This window comes from Panthera onca, chromosome C2 (assembly GCF_046562875.1).
Source record: "Panthera onca isolate mPanOnc1 chromosome C2, mPanOnc1 haplotype 2, whole genome shotgun sequence".
Lineage (NCBI taxonomy): Eukaryota > Metazoa > Chordata > Mammalia > Carnivora > Felidae > Panthera > Panthera onca.
The window spans coordinates 84,113,981-84,133,802 of NC_138347.1; the positions used below are offsets into that span (position 1 = coordinate 84,113,981).

Genomic DNA, 19,822 nt, shown 5'->3' on the forward strand with positions numbered 1-19,822 from the left:
CAGGATTTATGGATTTCACCTCCTCTCAGAGCTTTTCCAGGGAAAGGTTAGGAACACTTGATCCAGGTGCTTCCCCACAAGGCTTCAGCCCTGATTTCTTTGTGTGTCGGTTTTCTGGTGGCTAAAATTGGGTATGGGATCAAAAAGAACAAGTATGGAAGCATTTTATATTCTAATGACATAACAGATTATGGTTTACAGGGCTCTGAATGTGCTGTGTTTGTTGCCATCTTTTCTGTCCTTGCCTGTTTAAAATGAAGATAACCTTTTCCAATAGACCTTCTACTTTATGCTGTTACCACTGCCCATAATTCAAGTCTTGATTTAGTATTTGAGACTTCAGTTTGGGACTATTATGTAATTAATTTCATGGGACATGAAGTATGTATTTAGGCCTACAGTTTATTTAGAAAAGGCATCTGGAAGGAATTTTAGTACAAAATACATTTACTGAGTACCTACAAAGTACAAAAGTCATTGAAGAAATATACACAGACCCCACACCCCAACTCAGGGGCAAAGCTAATTAACGTTATGCTTATTGGTCAGACTTCTAGACTCTTGGATGCTAATGAGCATGAAATGGCAAATTAACAGGAAGATGGTCACATAATAAGTGATTGGATGTGCAGTCTTGGTCAACAAATATTGGTGGCAATGCCTTTAATAAAGCAGTGATTCTCAATTAGGGTATATATGTGAGTTACAATATTTTATATTTGGGGGGTGCCGGGATGGCTCAGTCTTGATTTCGGCTCAAGTCATGATCTCACAGTTCTGTGAGTTTGAGCCCCACATTGGACTCTGTGCTGACAGTGCAGAGCCTGCTTGGGATCCTGTTTCCCTCTCTTTCTCTCTTTCTCTCTCTCTCTCTCTCTCTCTCTCAAAAAAAAAAAAAATAAATAAATAAACTTTTTAAAAAAAATCTTTAAAAAATAAAATTTTATATTTGGAAAATACAAAATGACCTTGTTTTCTTCTTAATACAGACCAGGAAAAGTTAAGCTTGAGAAAAATCTCGGCTGGTGAGAGTTTATAGAATATAGTGCCTAAATTTGCTTTTCACAATAAGACCTATCTCTCTATAGAATGTAGTAAAATCTCTGGGAGGTATGAAATTTTTATGTTTTGTTTTCCATGGAGATTTTATAATGGCTTGTGAAAAACTTTTTAAAAAAAGATAAAATCAGGGACGCCTGGGTGACTCAGTCGCTTAAGTGTCTGACTTCAGCTTAGGTCATGATCTCACAGTATGTGGATCTGAGCCCCACATTGGGCTCTGTGCTGATGGTGCAGAGTCTGCTTGGATCCTCTGTCTCCCTCTCTCTCTGCCCCTCCCCTGCTCGTGCATGTTCTCTCTCTCTGAAAAATAAATATTAAAAAAAAATTTTTAAGGATAAGATAAAATCAGATTTTCATCTAAATAATTAGCTTTATCCCCCAATACTGTCTCTGATCAAGTTACATCGTGACTTTCTTTTGCATTTTGAAAAGCTAAAATGAAGGAAAACCCCTGGTAATGGACTGTCCTTTCAGCTGGGGCCCTACAGATGAGTAAAATGTGTGTTGAGAATTCCATTCTAGGTTATTTAACAGGTGACTCTTCAGATTATCGAGGACTATTAGAAAATTGACCTTATCCAGCCTTATCTAGTCCTAAAGTATGTTTTGTTTCTTGAAGCATTTAACTCCCTTTTTCATGTGCCAAGATTCTCTCTCTCTTTTTTTTTTAATGTTTATTTTTCAGAGAAATAGAGACACAAAGCATGAGTGGGGGAGGGGCAGAGAGAGAGGGAGGTACAGAATCTGAAGCAGGCTCCAGACTCTGAGATGTCAACACAGAGCCTGATGTGGGGCTTGAACTCATGGACCGCGAGATCATGCCCTGAGCCTGAGTCAGATGCCCAATGAACTGAGCCACCCAGGCACCCCATGTGCCAATATTCTCTTAAAGAGACTGTTAAGGGGCGCCTGGGTGGCTTGGTCGGTTGAGCGTCCGACTTCGGCTCAGGTCATGATCTCACGGTCCGTGAGTTCGGGCCCCGCGTCGGGCTCTGTGCTGACAGCTCAGAGCCTGGAGCCTGTTTCGGATTCTGTGTCTCCCTCTCTCTCTGCTCCTCCCCTGTTCATGCTCTGTCTCTCTGTCTCAAAAATAAATAAATGTTAAAAAAAAAGAGAGAGAGAGACTGTTAAAAGACTCTTTGCTTGAAGACGTTGGTATACAATCATCAACAGTGGCATAATCTATAAATTTATAGATATGAGCACTTGATAAGTTATAACTCCCTCACCTAAAACATAAGGATGTGGATTGTCCCGGTGCCTTTCTGTTTTTTCTTCTGTCTATTCTGCTAATTCCAAGTGATCAGACTCAAAGGTTTGAGATAAGCAGAAGAATGGATAACATTTGGTTAAGTGTGCCTTCGTCTAGACTTGGTTGTAGGCTGTTTGTGTGTGTGTGTGTGTGTGTGTGTGTGTGTGTGTGTGTGCTCACAGTTCAATGCTAGGAAAGCAGGCTGGCTTCAGGAGTCAGGGAGATAACAAGGGAATAACCATTATGTCCTGTGAACTTTGACAACTTTTTCACAAGTTAGTTTCACAAAAACCAGTCAGCTCTTCAGAAGACTGGCTGACACCTCAAAGCAAAACATAACAAAACAAACCCAGAAACCAAAAAGCAAAACTCAAGAGTTACAGTGTGAAAAGTAGTATATAGTACACTGAAAATACCAAATGCTGGTGATGGTACAAAGCACCAGGAACTCTCATTCTCTGCTGGTGACAATGCAAAATGGTAGTTTGAGAGTTTCTTACAAAAGCTAAAAATAGTTTTACCATACAGGCCAACAATCATATTCTGTGGTATTTACCCAAATGAGTTGCAAACTGTGATATATCCATACAATGGGAAATTATTCAGGAATAAAAAGAAATGAGCTGGGCCGCCTGGGTGGCTCAGTCAGTTAAGTGGCCGACTTCGGCTCAGGTCATGATCTCATGGTCCGTGAGTTCGAGCCCCGCTTTGGGCTCTGTGCTGACAGCTCAGAGCCTGGAGCCTGTTTCAGATTCTGTGTCTCCCTCTCTCTGACCCTCCCCCCGTTCATGTTCTGTCTCTCTCTGTCTCAAAAACAAATAAACGTTAAAAAAATTTTTTTAAAAAAAGAGCTATCAAGCCACAAAAAGACATGAGGAAATTTAAGTGCATATTGCTAAGTGAAAGAATCCAGTTTGAAGATACATATTGTATGATTCCAACTATTTGACACTCTGGAGAAAACAAAACTATATAGAGACAGTAAAAAGATCAGTGGTTACCAGGGATTTGGGGAAGAGGGGATGAACAGGTTGAGCACAAAATTTTAGGGCCAGTGAAACTACTCTGTATATTATAATGGCAGACACATGACATTGCGCTTTTGTCAAAACCCACAGAACTATCCAACACAAAGAGTAAACCCTGATGTAACCTGTGGACTTTAGTTAATAATAATGTATCAGTATAGGTTCACTAATTGTAACAAATGTTCCACACTAATGTAACATGTTAATAATAGAGATACTATGTAGGGAGTGAGTGTAGAGAGGTTATATGGGAACTCTATTTTCTGCTCAAGTTTTCTGTAAACCTAAAACTGCTCTAAAGTCTATTCATTTTTTAATTAAAAAAATCACACACAGTAATGTAATAGAGGCTGTTGACACCTTGCCCACATCCTTTTTACCAGGTGTGTGTACCCACTGTCCAGCCCTCAGCTGACCAGAGCTGTCTAGCCAGGAAATGCCTGAGAGGTTATGGCCTCCCACAGGGGCAGTTTATAGCCAGCCAATGACTAACTGATTCAGGGTACAAAAACCAGCCCTTCTGCCTCAAAGGAGACACGTGTAGCACCATCTATGCTCCAGGGTTTCCTAGGAGATCAGGCTGATGCTAGACTTGAGCTGAGACCACATCTGCGCCTGGCGTCTTCCCTGCCCTGGCTTCTGTCCTCAGTGCTCTTACAGGTTTCCTCTGGAAGCCCTTTCTCCACAACTCTCTTGTGCAATCTGCTTCTGAGAAACCTAAGACACTACCAGCAGAGGTCCTAGAAAGGAAGGATGGGATTCTGGCATTAATAGGTCACTTGCCAGCCAGATGGCAGAGGACTCCATTTCTGTTGGTGGGTGGACTGTTGAAAGCCCTGGTCCCTGGTTTGTGGTAGCAGTTCAGTGGCTAAGATCTTCACCTGTGGTGACACCTGGGGTCAGATATAGGTGGACAGGGATGTACCAGTTGGTGTGATGTCTCTAGTATTTGGGAAGTTTAGGGGAAATATTAAGTATCAGGAGCATAGAAGTGGGAGGCTATTGCTAAGCACCACTGATGCACTGAAGAGAGTGAAGAGAGTGACAGGATCAGATTAACCACCAGTTTAAAGCCCAATATGAGAATGAACCTCCTTGCCAGCGTTCAGGCCCTCATCTTCTACAGCATGGCTGTGTGTGGAAGAAGGATGAATTCTCAGCCCAGGCAAGTCTGCTACCTAATCATTTTGGGCTCCTAGTGCTAGTAGATGAGCAAGCAAGTCAGGCCCTGGTAGGGAAAATGTGGGACTCTAAAACTTGTGATGAGGATATCTAGGTATATGCCCCTTGTCCCCCTGGGCTGGCGTAAGTGTCCCACCCCCCCCCCCCTTGTTGGGAATCAGACCCTTCTTACCCCCAAGATTATGCAGAAGTTGCAGATGAGACATACAAGGCGATGCTTACCCTTCCTTCTCAGGATGCGTCCCCACCTTCCTTCCAGGATAATGATTAGCATCTAATTATAACATGATCTGACTGGGGAAGAGGCACAAGACCCATAGACTTAAGCTCAAAATGTGAGAATCTTTGTATCATTTTCATACCTACTAGAGAATATCAGTTGCAGAAAAGGTGCCAGACAACTACACCACCTGGATGACTTGGCCAGCAGGTATCAGCCGCTCTTTCCTCGTCACCCCAGCACCTGCACGGTGGGCTCATAAGTAGAGAGAAGCCTTTGCAGCAGAGTCAGAAGCTATGCATGGGCCCAGCAGCATGGGCTCCTTGTCATCAAGACTGATGTAGCTCCTGCCACTGTCGACTGTCCAGCCGGCCAGCACAGATTGACGCTGAGCTCCCAGATGGATATTATCCAACTATATATACTATAAAGTTATTCCATAACTTTGCTTAGAATGGAGAGACTCAGCTGTGGGCATATGATCACAGGACCGACCTACTGGTCCTACCCCATTTAGAAGCTGCCAGCCAGATAGAGCCATGGAATAGCCTCTTGAAGGCAAGGATGAGCAACAGTTTGTTTAAGCATGACACTGTGGGGTCAGGGTGCTAATCTTCAGGATGCAGTATGCACCTTAAACCAATGGCCATTTTATGGCACTGTGCCTCAATAGGCAGAATATATGAAATCTGGGAGCCAGGAGGTCAAATGAGTTGTGCCCTTATCATTATCACACTCTAGTGACTCACACAAGGTATTTGTCCTCATCTCTGCAACTTTAGTCTCAGTGAGTCTCAAGGCCTGTTCCCAAGGCAGGGAATCTCCACCAGGGGACATAGTAAGAGTCCTACTTAACTTTAATGTGCGCCACCTACTGCTGCAATTGGTCCTTAGGTTGTACTTTTGTCATCCTCTCCCTTCCACTCATTCTACATACCCCTTCCTTCTCCTCTTCTGCTGGTTGCATGTGCAGTGGGTGCCCCAGACTCTTGTCTGACTATTGTTCTTTTACTCACTCACTTAGAGTTACAGCTGGGTGTGGAAGTATTGGAGGATGTCCCAGTGGATCACCTAAGCACCAGACACATTCCTCTCTGCCTCTGTTAGGCAGCCTGATCTCCTAATGATGATTAGGGCCAATTGTTTCCTCCAGTGCAAGCCTGAGGGGTGGAATGCTAGCACTCCTCATGCTAGTAGTGGTAAGGCCTGGACAGGGCAAGGCAGTGAGGTGGGAACCTCTTAGAACCTAAGCAATTTCAAGGTGAGACAGTCACAAAATAGAGGAGTCTGCTTTTTCTGGTGTTATTGGCTAACATAAAGGAGCTAAGCTCCAACAGTATTTTACTAGCCAGAATCACACTGAAATTTTTGAATTCTGAATTCTATTTTATCCCTGATTTTCTGAGTCCTGGACATTGAAAGATATGTAAAATGAGAATAACCATTGTGCCACAAAGGTAACAGAGGTAGAGTCTGTCTGCTAGCCCTTAGCCATAGGCCCCTGTGCAGACATAACTGTGGGTCTGGTTCCCTCAGGGTCTTGGGGTGGAGGGGAGACTGCTTTAATGTCTGTGAGCCATTTAGTGTAGTACATAAGGGTTGTTTGCTGATTTGGGGGAATTTCCTTTTAGGCCTAGATAATTGATTATATTATTATTTAAAATTTTTTCATGTACTCTTATGATAAAGAAAATAAGGTATAGCAAACAGTCTTCTCTGGTGAGATTGTGGGTTATTTCAGATAACTGACCATTTTTTTAATTTTTAACAAATACTTATTTTGAGAGAGAGAGAGAGAGAGAGAGAGAGAGAGAGAGAGAGAGAGAGAGAGAGAGTTGGTTGAGCATCTGACTTTGACTCGGGTCATGATCTCACAGTTCACAAGTTTGAACCCAGCATCAGGCTCACTGCTGTCAGTGCAAAGCCTGCTTCAGATCCTCTGTCCCCCTCTCTTTGGCAACCCCCCCCCACTCATGCTCACTCTCTCTCTCTCTCTTTCTCTCTCTCTCTCAAAAATAAACACTTCTTAAAGGTAAATATTACAAGTTTCATTTTCTGATTATAAAAATAATACATATGTATATTAAAATTTAGAATGTAATGCAGAAAAGTACAAACAAAATGCAAATCACACATAACTGGAAATAACCACTGTAAATATTTTACTCTAAACTTTTTGTCTATAGAAATGCATATTTTAAAAAAAATTGGAGCCATACTACACAAACAGATTAGGGGTCTTTATATTTCAGTCTTCTTGAAAAATTCCTATTAAATTTTTGGTTTAATGGATAAGCCTTGACAAAACCCAACTAGACATATCAGCTCCTCCTACAACCCACCTGTGGGCCTGTTCCAACCCAGAACATCTGATGGCAGCTGATTGCTGAGCTGGGGGTGGTTTCCTTGTTCTGAAGTGTCTTTGACCCCAGCTCCTAGCAGCTCTGAAAGTCCCAAGACAACAAGCTCAGACTGCCCTACAAGTTGGCAAGGATTCTGACAACAGAAAACACACTTTTAAAACAAAACAAAACAAAAATAAGGTGCTTTGAGAATGTGTGCAGCCTGAAAGTAATTAATTGAATGCATAGCAGTGATTTTCTTCCTCTTGGCCAAAGGCAGATTTGCAAAGGAAATGGGCACTTCAGATACAGACCAACTTCAATGTTTACATAATTTACACTCTGGGCCACCAAGCAGAAAGATCCTAATCCAGCCTAGTACCTGTGGAAACAACCTGGAGATCTCTTCTGTTGTGAGCTGTGGAGAGCAACTGGGATGGTTTAGGCATAAAGTGACCCCATGGGTTAACTCCCAGAAGACAGAGAAGGAGCTTAGCAGCACAGCGCAATGGTTAAGGGCTCACAGCTCAAACCCAGCTCTGTGTCTTTGGATGAATTACTTTACTTCTTTGTGCCCCCAGGTAAAAATGATGTACTTTAGTTCACATGATAGAGGTGGCCCTTAAAAAGTTCTTGCATAATTGTAAGGGATAGGGAAAAATCTAGTTTGAAACAAAATAAAAATAGTTTGCCCATTTGAAATCAATGGGTAATAGCTGCCTCTGAACTAGTGGGATCTACAATGGTCCCATCGTGCCATCCAGTGGACAGAAAGGGGAAAGGCGTGATTTTATCTTCCAAATTTGTAATTTACCAAAAACATGTATATTGAAGAGGATAATTTCAACTCACCAATAGATTCACTTGTTAATAAATTTCATTCAATTTTTAGGGTGTGCCTCGGTGGCTCAGTTGGTTAAGCAACCAGCTTGATTTCAGTTTGGTCATCATCTCACATTGGTGGGTTCAAGCCCTGAGTTAGGCTTCATGCTGGGCTCCACGCTGCCCATGGAGCCTGCTTAGGATCCTCCCTCTCGCCTCTGCCTCTGCCCCTCCCCCCCAATACATACATACATACATACATACATACATACATACATACATACATACATTTCATTCCATTTTTAAACCAAAATAAAAGATCAGAAGTCTAAACACTAAGTGCTAAAACTAAATTCCCCAAACCAGTTAGGATATGTGATGTATGCTAGAAAGATCATCCACTGGAGGAAAACAGAATACACACCAGTCCTTACTAGCATGAATTTTTACAGCCCACCTTCCCCATTCTTCGTATCCCTCTCTCTCTCTGCCAACACTCTTTATGCTTATTCTGGTACGTGGACCAGGAGAACCACAGAGACTCAAAGTGTCTTCTCAACATATAACTAGAACTTGACTGGTACCAGAGCCATTCTGCTCATTTTTCAAGAATGCAACTGTCACTTAAAATTTTGCTGATATCAAATTGAGTATTTTTCAAGGGCCTGTGTGTGTTTGGGTTTTCGTGTGTGTGTGTGTGTGTGTGTGTGTGTGTGTGTGTGTGTGTGAGTACTCTGCGTTTCCTTTTAAAGCCATTTATTACCTCTATAATTTGTTTCTTCCCCCAGATATTTATGAGGGTGAAGACAATAGCAAACAAATCTCCCCCAAACATGAGTAGTAATAGCATACTTGGAGTACCAAGAGCTGTTCTGAGACCTTCTCTTTGGTATTATTGTAATCGCTATTAACAGTAATCATAACAGGTGTTATTTATTAAATTCCTAAGATGTACGAGACATTTTACTTTATAAACCTTTCTGCTAATCCTTATATCAAAGCTGTGATAGATATTATTATCCCCATTTTTACAGACAAGAAAAGATGCTCAGAGAGGTTAAGTGACTTACCCAAGATCACACAGCTAGTGAGTGAGTGGCAAAGTCAGAACTGCACTCGGTCTCACTGACTTCAAAGCCCCTGCTCCTACCACTGGGCAGAGGGGGTCTTTCCTTTATTCACTCATATGACCTGCCAGACCCTGAGCCCAAAATTCTGGGTCTCCATAGTGCTGTCACCGCTATAGTACCTAAGACCCCTAGGAGCCCATGGCCAGTGGATCCAGGAGGAAGGGATTAAATATGCAAATGACAAAGATTTGCAAAACTCATCCTGTGAGCTGCACTTTTGGCCCCCACATTTCCAGCTTTGACTGAAGGACGTTCTCCTTCAGTCAAAGGAAGGCTTGCGGGTCCTGAAAATTCTGAGCTCCTTCCAGGAGCCGCGGGGGATGCTGGGTGAATAGAGTATAGTCACTGTTGCCAAGGGCCCCAGGGCCCAAGGGGGAGACGAGTGAGGGCTCACCCAGAGCAGCTGCGGGCTGTGTCAGAAGAAACTCTCCCTCGAAGGGTCTTGTTGTGAGGGGATTGTTGTGACCCCACCACCTCCACAGCCCCTCTCCTCCTCTGTGTCCCAGAATAGAATGGGATAGAATAGAACACAGTAGAATAAAGTAGAATAGAATAAGAGCATAGAATAGATCAGATGAGGACATCATACCTGTAAGGGTAATATTGTTCCACAAACAGTTTTCCTTTTAGAAATGTAGTCTGTGTGGACGCGATGTTGGCATCTCTAAGGAGTATGGAAAACTCTGGACTAAACTGAGGGTGTCCTCCACCCTCACCTGGGGTACCCTGTGTGCTGACAGTCCCCAGCAGGGAGGGGGTATCTGGATATTGTCAGCGCTGGGAGGGTCGATTCTCTTTCCAGGCTCAGACAGATCCTTCCTGGAGACAGGAAATGGCCCAGACGACCCTGAAATAATGCAGTCAATGTGTGGCCAAGTGTGTGAGAGGTCCTCTGTGCCAGCCCTGCGCCAGGCTGAAGACCCCGTCCCCCTGCGGCAGGGCCCCCAGGAGGGAGAGGAAAGCAGCCACCAGTGACTGGTCATCACTTTACCCCAGGTGCCACTTACCTGTGGAGTGGCTGGAACTGGCTGTCAGGTCTCCCAGTTCCCACATTGTCCCCCAGCCCTGCCAGCCCCAGGTCCTGAGTGCTCCATGGCTGCCAGAGGCCTCAGAGCCCGGCCTCACCCCTGGCCTCCCAGTGGGTGGCTCTTGGGTCCCTGGCCACTACCCTTCACCCCACCCCAGCCCTGCCGGCCTGGCTTTGTCTGGGACACTGAGGCCACAGCCCCTGGAGACTCAACCCTTCTGTTCCCATGGTAGGTGGTCAAGGGCAAGTCTTCTCCATTCCTCCCTTACAGCCTTTCAGCAAGACTGCCATTCCTTGTCCTCACTGCCTGCTCTGGGCATAAGGGGATCGTGTTGAATGACCACCCTAAAGAGGAGTCTCTGGGCGTTACTGCAGATGTCCCTGAGTCACATCTGGAGGAGGACGGTGGGAGCCAGTTTCTCCTCTGCCCTCTACCCCTCACCCCACCACTTCTGGGGACTGGAAATTAAAGCAAGTTTGCTGCAATCTGAGAGCACTGTGTCCAGCTGCCTCAAAACCCTCCGGCACCAGGCAGGGTTCCTGGAGGCCTCCAGGAAAGGGCTGCCTGGCTGCTCCCAGTTTGGCTGGCACGGCCCCCCAACTTCTGCCCTGGGGAGAACCCTGGGCCCCAGAATGCAGCTTGGGGGTCCTCTGGGCAGCAGGTCAGGGAGCTCCCACTTGCACACTTCCTGCTTGCTGACAGAACTGTGCCACTAACTCCAACTGTAGACTCCTTCCGCTCCCTCTTCTCATTTCCTGTGTCCAGAATGCTCTCACCCCCCATGCCCTGTCCACGCCCTTCAAGGCCATACCCTAACCCCTGCCCTTGAGTTGTCACCAAACAGAGACTTGGTCCTGCACTCCGATTCCTGCAAGATTGATTATTCTGTTGAAGCTCAGTGAGAGGTAAAGGCGAGACTTGTAGAACCCAGCTGCAGTGCTTGCAGCCGAGGGGACATGGCCAAGTGATTATTCCTCTCTCATCCCAGTTTCTCATCTGTAAAATGGAGCTAAGGCCCTTAGAGGGCCATGTGAAGCTTAACTTTTGACAAACTGGCATCCCAGCAGGCACAGAGTAGGGTTCAGTGTTTGGTGGAGATTGCTGTTCCCCTCAGTGTCTTAACAGCCCCAGGCTCATGGCAGGTGCACAGTGGTGACTAATCGGTTTATCAGCTCATTGGAAGAGAGAGGCAGGATGTACTCACTCCTCTGATTTCCCATGGGGAGAGCAGTGACAGAGGCTACCAAAGAAATAGGAATCAGGGGCGAGAAAAGGGGGAAAAGAAGAGAGGGAAGAAGGGTGGAGGACAGGAAGGTTGTCAAGCACAAAAAGACTGACCGTTTTCTTGGAGGACCAGGAGTAGGGCTATGAACACCACATAGACAGATCTTCTCGGGGTCATGGTTACAAATTTGAGCTGGGAAAGAGAACCTTAAGAGGACAGACCTCCACCTCCCACCCAGGTGAAGCCATCCAGGTCCTGGGAGAGCAGGAGTTAGAGATGAGGAGAAGAGGTTCTTGGGGACAGGCACTGCCTCCTAGGACATCTGGCCACTGGCAGCAGAACCAATCCTCCCAGGCCCTCTCCTGCACAGCAGGTCAAATTCTTCCCTTTCTTTCCCCAAGGCTGCTCCAGCAAGGAGTTTACCTCCATGGAAACCTTTGACCATCCCGAAGGTGCAGAAGATATGGAAAAGGAGAACAGTGCTCTGAGTGTAATTTATTTCCTTCTTATCTCCTTCATTTTCTCCCTCAATTCGATTTCATCAGCTTCTCCTGCCTCCTCTTTCTCTCCCTCTTCCATGTCCCTCCCCTTTTCGTGATGCATACCCATAAGGACGAGGCCTAACCCAGGAAGCTGAGGTCACTGGCTCTGCAAAGTGTCTCAGACCCTCCCAGCCTGGCATGTCCCTCATCCCCATCTCCTTCGCATTGCTCTGGCTTCTGATCATAAATGTGGGGCTCCTGCCGGGACCCCAGTGACCCCTTGGGAGAACTAGGGTGGGCCCCAACCCGCCGGAGCCGGCGGGAATCACAGGTCGCGCCTGGCTTGGGCTTGGGCACTCCTCGGCCCTGCTAACTCTGAGGGTTCACCACTGTCCCCTCCCTTCCAGCTGTCCGGACTCTTCCAGTTGGACGACAGTTATGAAACGTGTTCCTCCAAATCTGTCCTGGAAACGGGAGAAAGCGTCCAGGGGAAAAAGGAAAGCGGCGATGAGGACGTTTGAGTGTGAAAGAGAAAGAACAAACAGTAAGCGAATCTGGTAGCCGTTGCTCCTCTGACTTTCTTCTTGGAATTTTAGGCCAACAAACACAACTAAGGAGAGCGCTGCGGTGCCCGCTGCCTTGCTCGGCCCTGCGGGGGACGCGACTAGTTTCCGGGCGAAAGCAGAGCAGGCGGGGGAAGGATGCCTGCGCACCCCCTCCCCCGAGAACTGACACTGGTTCTAGAACACCGCGGCTCCCCCGCTCGGCCGGGCCTCCCCACGCCGCCTCCATTCCGGGCCCGGCCTGCTGCGGACGCCGAGGGCCCGGCCCACCCTCCAGCGGGAAAGCAGCCAAGGGGCCGCCTCGGACCCTGCGGATCTGCCACTGGGGGTGGGGGTGGGGTGAGATAGGACCGCCTTCCAGAAGCCTGAGGAAGGGCCCACGGCCTGCCCGCGGAGGCCACCCTCCCGGCGAGGGCCGCTGAGGACCTGGGAGCTGTTTCGCACGCGTCAGCGTTAGCCCTGGGGACTCGGCTCAGACGCCCGCGAACCTCGGGGCTGCTCCACACGCGCCTGCGCGAGCGCCGGGACTCGGTGCAGTAGCCTTCGGGCTGTTCAGGCGCCTGCGCGAGCGCCGGGACTCGGTGCAGACGCCCGCGAACCTCAGGACTGCTCCCCACGCGCCTGCGCGAGCGCCGGGACTCCGTGCAGACACCCGCGAACCTCGGGGCTGCTTCACACGCGCCTGCGCGAGCGTCGAGACTCCGTGTGGACACCCGCGAACCTCGGGGCTGCTTCACACGCGCCTGCGCGAGCGTCGAGACTCCGTGCGGACACCCGCGAACCTCGGGGCTGCTTCACACGCGCCTGCGCGTGCGCTGGGACTAGCTGAAGACGTCCGTGAACTTCGGGGCTGCTCCACACTGGCCTACTCGAGCGCCGGGATTTCGTGCAAACGCCCGCGACCCCCCGAGCTGCTCTACCGCTCCTGCAGAGGTTAGCGGAGCCCAGTCCTGCGGGGTCCTGCCCAAGGTTTTTCAACGTTGGCATTTAGACTTTGGGGGCTGGATAATTCTTTGGGCGGGGTGGGGGGGAGGGGGGACTGCCTTGTGCAAGTGTTTGGCAGCATCCCTGGCCTCTACCCACAGATGCCAGTAAAACCGCTCTCCCATCCACTCACCCAAATTATGACAATCAAAAATGCCTGCAGACATCGTCAGATTTTTCCTGGGATGGGAGTGGGGAGATCCGTTGAGAATCTTCTTTGCGAACCTTGGAAGAGCAGAAACTACAGAGGCAGCCCTGTGCTCTTCTCCCTAAATCCCCAAAAGAATGTTCCTGTGGTGTTTGCGTTACTTTGTAACGGGATTGTATCCTTTCAGAGAGGGTTGGTTACAAATGTTAACGTCGGAGGTAGTTCGTTTTTAGATTTATTAGTTTTTAAATTAGTTTCAGTTATTTTTATTTTTATTATTTTTCGTCTAATTTTACTTTTATTTATAGTTTTCTAGTTATTTAATTTTATAGCTTTAAAGTTATCTGTTTATAATTTTGTTTTCAGGGTTATTTAGTTTTTGAGTTATTTTCAGTTTCTTATATACAGTTATTTTAAGTTATACATTTCCAAATTAGCTCTAGAATTATTTTTAATTATCTTTACAATTATTAGTATTTGAGTTATTTACTTTTATAGTTATTTTTTTTTTAGTTATTGGAATTTTCAAATTATTTTTAGTTTTTTGTTGACTGCTAATAATTCACTAAAAGTTTTAGAATTATTTAAAATTATTTATTTCCAGACAAAGTGGCTTTAGTTATTTTAGAGGTTTTTCCCTTGTTAGTTTTAGAGTTACTTATAGTCACACTTATTTTTTTCAGTTTAGATTTGGGGTTATTTTTACATCCATTTATTTATGTTAGTTATTTGGTTTTAAATTATTTTATTTTCAGCTGTTGCATTTTTGAGCATTATATTTCCTGAATTTTTTATTTTCAGAGATTTGGACATATTTAGTTTTGATTTATTTTCGGTAACTTATTCTCTATTTCTTTTTAGTTACATCTTTGCCATTTAAAAATTTTTTTCTATTTTGTATTTTTACTTATTTTATTTTCAGATTTATTTTCAGAATTATTTACTATTAGAATTAGTCTAGGGGATCCGAACAAGAGAAAGACACAACAGCAGTTACTTTAACAGAGAGAATTTAGTATAAGGAATTGTTACCCAGTTATTGGAGATTTTAACAGGAGAAAACATGGTAATGTGAGATCATGGAGATGTTAGCCATAAGGAGCAGCTACCAGCCCACTGGCTGAAGGAGCAAAGGGAAGAGGTTGGATGGAGGTGGCCCACAGTCTGAGGGGGAGGTGCTGCCCCATGGGACAGGTGTCCCATGAGTTGGAATTTGGTCCAAGAGCTGGATGCAGAACTCTCCATAGAGGGTGCTGCCAGCTGGTGCTGGAGTCTCTGAAGGCGGGGTGATGAGGCTGCTTGTGGAAGTGTTGGGAAAATGGCAAAGGGCAGCTACTGGAACCAGCTGTTGCTCTCAGTGTGAAGAGCAGTTGCCAGGGGGAAGCTGGCAGGAGGTCAGCACACGGGGGTCGCTCTCCCCTCCTTGGTCCTCCCATCAGTCTGCCCTATTGGCCAAAGCTGACAGGGAGCAAGCTGGCAAAGGAGGTGAGTGGCCCTGGGGCCACAAAGCAGAGACTAGAAGGATGGCTGAAAGCTGAAAAATATGGCAAATAAGCAACCCACTGAGCTCTGGAGTTGTTTACTTTTAGAGTATTAGTTTTGAATTTAGTTAGTTTGGGAATTGTTGTGGTGATTTGATTTCAACTTTTCACTGGACATGGGATCTAGCTAAGTTTTTGGTCCCCTGATTTGTTTCCAAAATGGAGTGGGAACTTTTTTCTTAAACACCTGAGGACTGTCTCCCATGTGACTTAAGAAAATAGTTCTAGAATTCAAGAAAACAAAAATAAGTGTCTCACTGTGTTCATAAAGAAGCCCTTGGACTTTTATGGCCAAAAAAGGGCAGAGACTAAGGGACAGACTATCAGGGAAAGGCTCTTCACAATTGTCCAGCAGAGTGTTCTTTGAAAGTTTTCAGAAAGTTATATTGTGGAGCTACTCTCTTGTGCCCCTTTCCTAATGACAAAGTATCTTTCTTGATGGAATGTGTTTCAAATTTGTAGACTACAGTATTCATTATTTGCACACTAAAATAAAGTTCTTCCCAAACCTATAGGAAATCTTATTTCCTTCTACTTGCATTATTTTCCAACTTACATTGTTCCATTTTGGCTATAAGAACATTTATTTATTTGTTTGTTCTTTCTACTCAACACCTATTTCCTGAGCACCCCTGTCCTCAAGAAGGTGTTGGCATCAGAAGAGACCATGGAGGTGTGAAGGTGAGTGAGAAACTCTCAGTGCAGTTGAGGGAGACAGATGTGGAAACAGATCATCACAACACAGTGTGACAAATACTATGGGGCACGGAACCCTGCCACTGACTTCCTGATGTAGTCAGGGATGGGCTGACATCTGAGCTGGTCTCCTGGAGCAAGCGTTTTCTCCAAGTGGAGAAGGAGAAGGATATCCTGGTCATGCATAGGCACGGAGGCACGGAGGAGGGATGCATGGCAGAGAGAATGCATTGACAGAGGCCACTGGGCCACAGGGTTCAGAAAGTCCCTGGTGCTTGACAGGTAGGACCTCATTTGGTCCTCACAGCCAGTCTGCAAGAGAGTAGGGAGCGACATCAGGAGTCAGTGCTCTTCCTGATCTTAGGGTTCCAACCACAGCTTACAAGATCCTCTGACTTGTCATTCCTGGAATTCTTCATCTCATTCCTGGCTTTATCCTTGGTCCATTCACTCCTTCCCACTCACTCTTGGAGGTGAGTGCCTCCCTCTTCTATCTTTTGATTCCTGCTTCTTAAACATCCGTGGGGAGAGAGGAGGGTTGAGACCAGCCAGCTGTGAAGCGCAGGTGACTCCAGCTGCAGAGGAGGCAGAGCAGAGCAGAGCCCCCGCGGGGTCTCTTAGGGGAGTTCTGCAGACCAGCACCGTGGGAACTGAGCTCTTGTCGAACCAATCGTAGCCTGTAACTGCATTCAGCACCCCTTGAAAGTTTGTGGGGATGCCTTCCTAAAGTGGGGAACCTGCTTCAGATCCAGCCCAAGCTTGTGAATCAATAGAGAGCTTTTAAAGCACACAGAGCCCTTTGCTGCATTAACAGCACTGGACACGTCTACCAGGTCAAAAGAAAGTATAGTCCTTCACGATCTATGATGGCATATTTTCACACTTTTTATAGAACACATTATTCAGTCAGTCTTGAATACGTTTCTCAGCACACTTCTCTACTTTGGTCTCTCCGATTGTCTTACCCATCACCATATCCGTTTCTCCGTGAGAACATGTAAGTACTGGGGCTGGATGGAGGAATCTTCTGGATTCTGACTATTAGAATAGTCAGGAAACGCATCACCTGGATCCTCTTAAACACTTTGACTGTTGACGAGCCCACTGCAGAGACAGCCCAAAGCTCTCCCAATCCTTTGGGCCCCGATCGTTTTCTGTATCTACAAAATCAGCCACCCTCGCTGGTGCTGGCAGAGGTCAAAATGCCCAGACCTCCCAGGCCTCACGTGAGGAGCCTCTCCACAAATCCTGCATCACAGGTGGGCGACAGAGGAGCCATTTCAGTTCCGGACATCATTGCTGATGCTGCCCCCAGGTGCTCCATAGTAGCCTGCTGTGACTTTCCACTCTGGCTTCTTTGCCTAAGCCCCACACAGCTGCTCTGCTTATCGGTGTCCTCTGAGAGAAACAAGAAAAAAAGTGGCTCTTTTATGAGTGAAACTTATGTCATCTTTCTATTTGAGTCAATGGAAAAGAATTGAAAACCATCAGATAAAATCTTGCAGCCACGTTCCACTAGTTATTCAATTCATTTATAGCTTTATAGTGAGTGTTGCCTGTTGCCCATGAGAGGGATGCATTTCAACTTGTTGCTGAGGTGTGGGAATGCTATAGCCCTGGAGGAAAGTGCCCTGGCTGAAACAGTTCACTAAAAGCAGTCTGAGTCTGTGAAATCTGGCTGGAGTCTGAGTCTGCACTAAACACCAGCTGTGCCTTATCAAATAATTAGACAAGTTCGAGATCCTTTAAACCAGCATTTCCCAGAGCATATTTTGCAAAGTAGGCGGAAGAGTGTAAGGGTTCAATGAGTTAATCTCACAATCAAAAAAAATTTTTTTTTATGTAGGTTTCATGCTCAGCACAGAGCCTAACGCAGGGCCTGAACTCATGATCCTGAGATCGAGACCTGAGCTGAGATCAAGAGTCAGCCACCCAACTGGCCAAGCCATTCAGGTGCCCTGAAAAAAAATTTCTCTAACCTATTTTTAAAATACTACATATTCGATTTCTCATTTGGTTGATACAAGTTAGTGAATTAAAGGAACTGAGAACTCTTTCGTGAAGGAAGTCTGTACATTTCTGTTAAACTCATGACTTCTCAGGGTGCCTCACTGGCTCATTTGGTAGAGCATGTGACTCTTGATCTCAGCTTCATGAGTTCAAGCCCTACATTGGCCATGATGCCTACTTAAAAGCAGAAAACAAAAAACACTGCATGATTTCCCAAACTTAGCTGACCACGGAATCCTTCTCTTTGTGGAACATAACTTAAAGAATATTTATGTCTCACGAAACAGTGTGGGTTATGTGTGTAGGCTGCTCTGCTCCACACAGTCATTTGGTGTCCCAGGTTCGTTCCTTCTGATGTTTCCTTGGGAACCTAGCTGGGAAGCTGTTGCCCAACCACAGCTTTTTTTTTTTTTTTAATGTTTATTTATTTATTTTGAGAGAAAGCATGAGCGCAAGGGAGGAACAGAGAAAAGGGGAGAGAAAGAATCCCAAGCAGGCTCCACACTGACAATGCATAGCCTGACATGGGGCTGGAACTCACACACTATGAGACCATGACCTAAGCTGAGATCGAGTCAGACACTGAACTGATTGAGCCACCCGCGTGTCCCCCAACTACAGTTTTGACAACTTTGTGTCACTGTCACCTACCAGCTTGAAGTAAAGCAGGGACTAGAATCCATGTCCTCTAACCCCTAGGCTAGGGTTCTATTACCACACTAGCTTTTGCTTACTCAGTCGACATGTTTCAAGTGTCTTTAGTGTTCCAGGTTTACTATCAGAGACAACAGAAAACACAGCACCAATTCTCTGTAAAATATTTGTCAATTGCATCTTTAATCTGGTAGCATTCTTTATGTATGGGTAAACTTTCAAAAATGGCTATTAAAGTAGCAAAAATTGTAGGTTTATATCATAGTACTTTAATTTACCAGAGAACACATACTATGGGAATAAACAAACATTAGAGGAACAGAGTAGAGAATCTTGAAATGGACCGAGATACATCTCAGAATTTAAAGCATGAAAAAAGGCATTTCAAATTAGTTCTCAACAAAGAAGATGAATCGTGTGTGAAAGTGGTGCTGGGACCACTGTATAGCAGTTTGGGGGCGGGGGTGGGGGGGAGGGAGGATAAGCCCTTAAAACTATTCATATTGTTCAATTATGTGACTTAAAGAAATCATGCAAGTCAAAACGTTTAAAAATGATTTTGAATAGAGTAAAGCTTTTCTAGGCAAAAACAAAAACCAGAAGCTACGAAAGAAAATCTTGACAGTTCAGACTACATAAGAGGCAAAAACAAATATAGAAAAAAAGAACAATTAAAGATTCAAAACAAATACATTTTCAAAACATGGGCATAAAACTAATTTTCCATGATATATAAAGAGCTTTTACAAATCAGCAACAATAATAGAAAAAATGGACAAAGGACACAAATATACACAGAAAAAGAAATTCAAGGGGCACCTGGGAGGCTCAATCGATTAAGCATCCTACTCTTTATTTGGACTCAGGTCATGATCTCCTAGATTGTTGGTTTGAGCCCCACATCTGTGCTGACAGCCAGAGCCTGCCTGGAATTCTCTGTCTCCCTCTCTCTGCCTCCTCCCCCCACCAAAATAAATAAATTAAAAAAAAAAGAAATTCAAAATCCAACAAATACATGAAAAGAAGCAAAACAATGATACTCATTTCTCGTTACCAGACTGTCCAACATTTAAAACTCTGATAATACTCAGTATTGGAGAAGATACAAAAAAATGAGCACTCTCAGACTGTTGGTAAGAGTGTAAATTAGTACTAGCTTTTTAAAAGACAATTTTTAATAGCTTTCAACATTTTAAAATATGTATATGACTTGATCTAGCAATTCCACTTCTAGGAATTCATTTTAATGATCTATTCATACAAATGAACAAGTTGTACAGGTGTTCATTTTAACACTACTTTTAACAGGAAAACAAGCAGTGAGAGATAGGGAACACCCTAAGTGTCTGTGATAGTGTTAAAATTTATCCCCAAATTGGTACTCCTGTCTTCAAAGAGCAGAGTCCAATTACCCTCCCTTTGAGTGTGGGCTGTACTAATGACCCTGATAAAT

The 19,822-nt window shown here is 45.2% G+C and overlaps 1 protein-coding gene across 2 annotated transcripts in view; it reads left to right on the plus strand.

The window, feature by feature from the left end:
- The window catches only part of MCF2L2 (MCF.2 cell line derived transforming sequence-like 2), a 265,561-nt gene extending 247,903 nt beyond the window's left edge, over positions 1–17,658 (plus strand). The window contains exons 26-28 of one of the 2 annotated variants that reach the window (XM_078453181.2): positions 11,693–11,781; positions 12,181–15,690; positions 17,552–17,658. In XM_078453181.2, the coding sequence (XP_078309307.2) occupies positions 11,693–11,781; positions 12,181–12,294 (203 nt within the window). In that variant the 3' untranslated portion in view covers positions 12,295–15,690; positions 17,552–17,658. The remainder of the gene's footprint in view (positions 1–11,692; positions 11,782–12,180; positions 15,691–17,551) is intronic. The other variant, XM_078453182.2, reaches the window with a different exon arrangement.
- Positions 17,659–19,822: the final 2,164 nt, after the last annotated feature.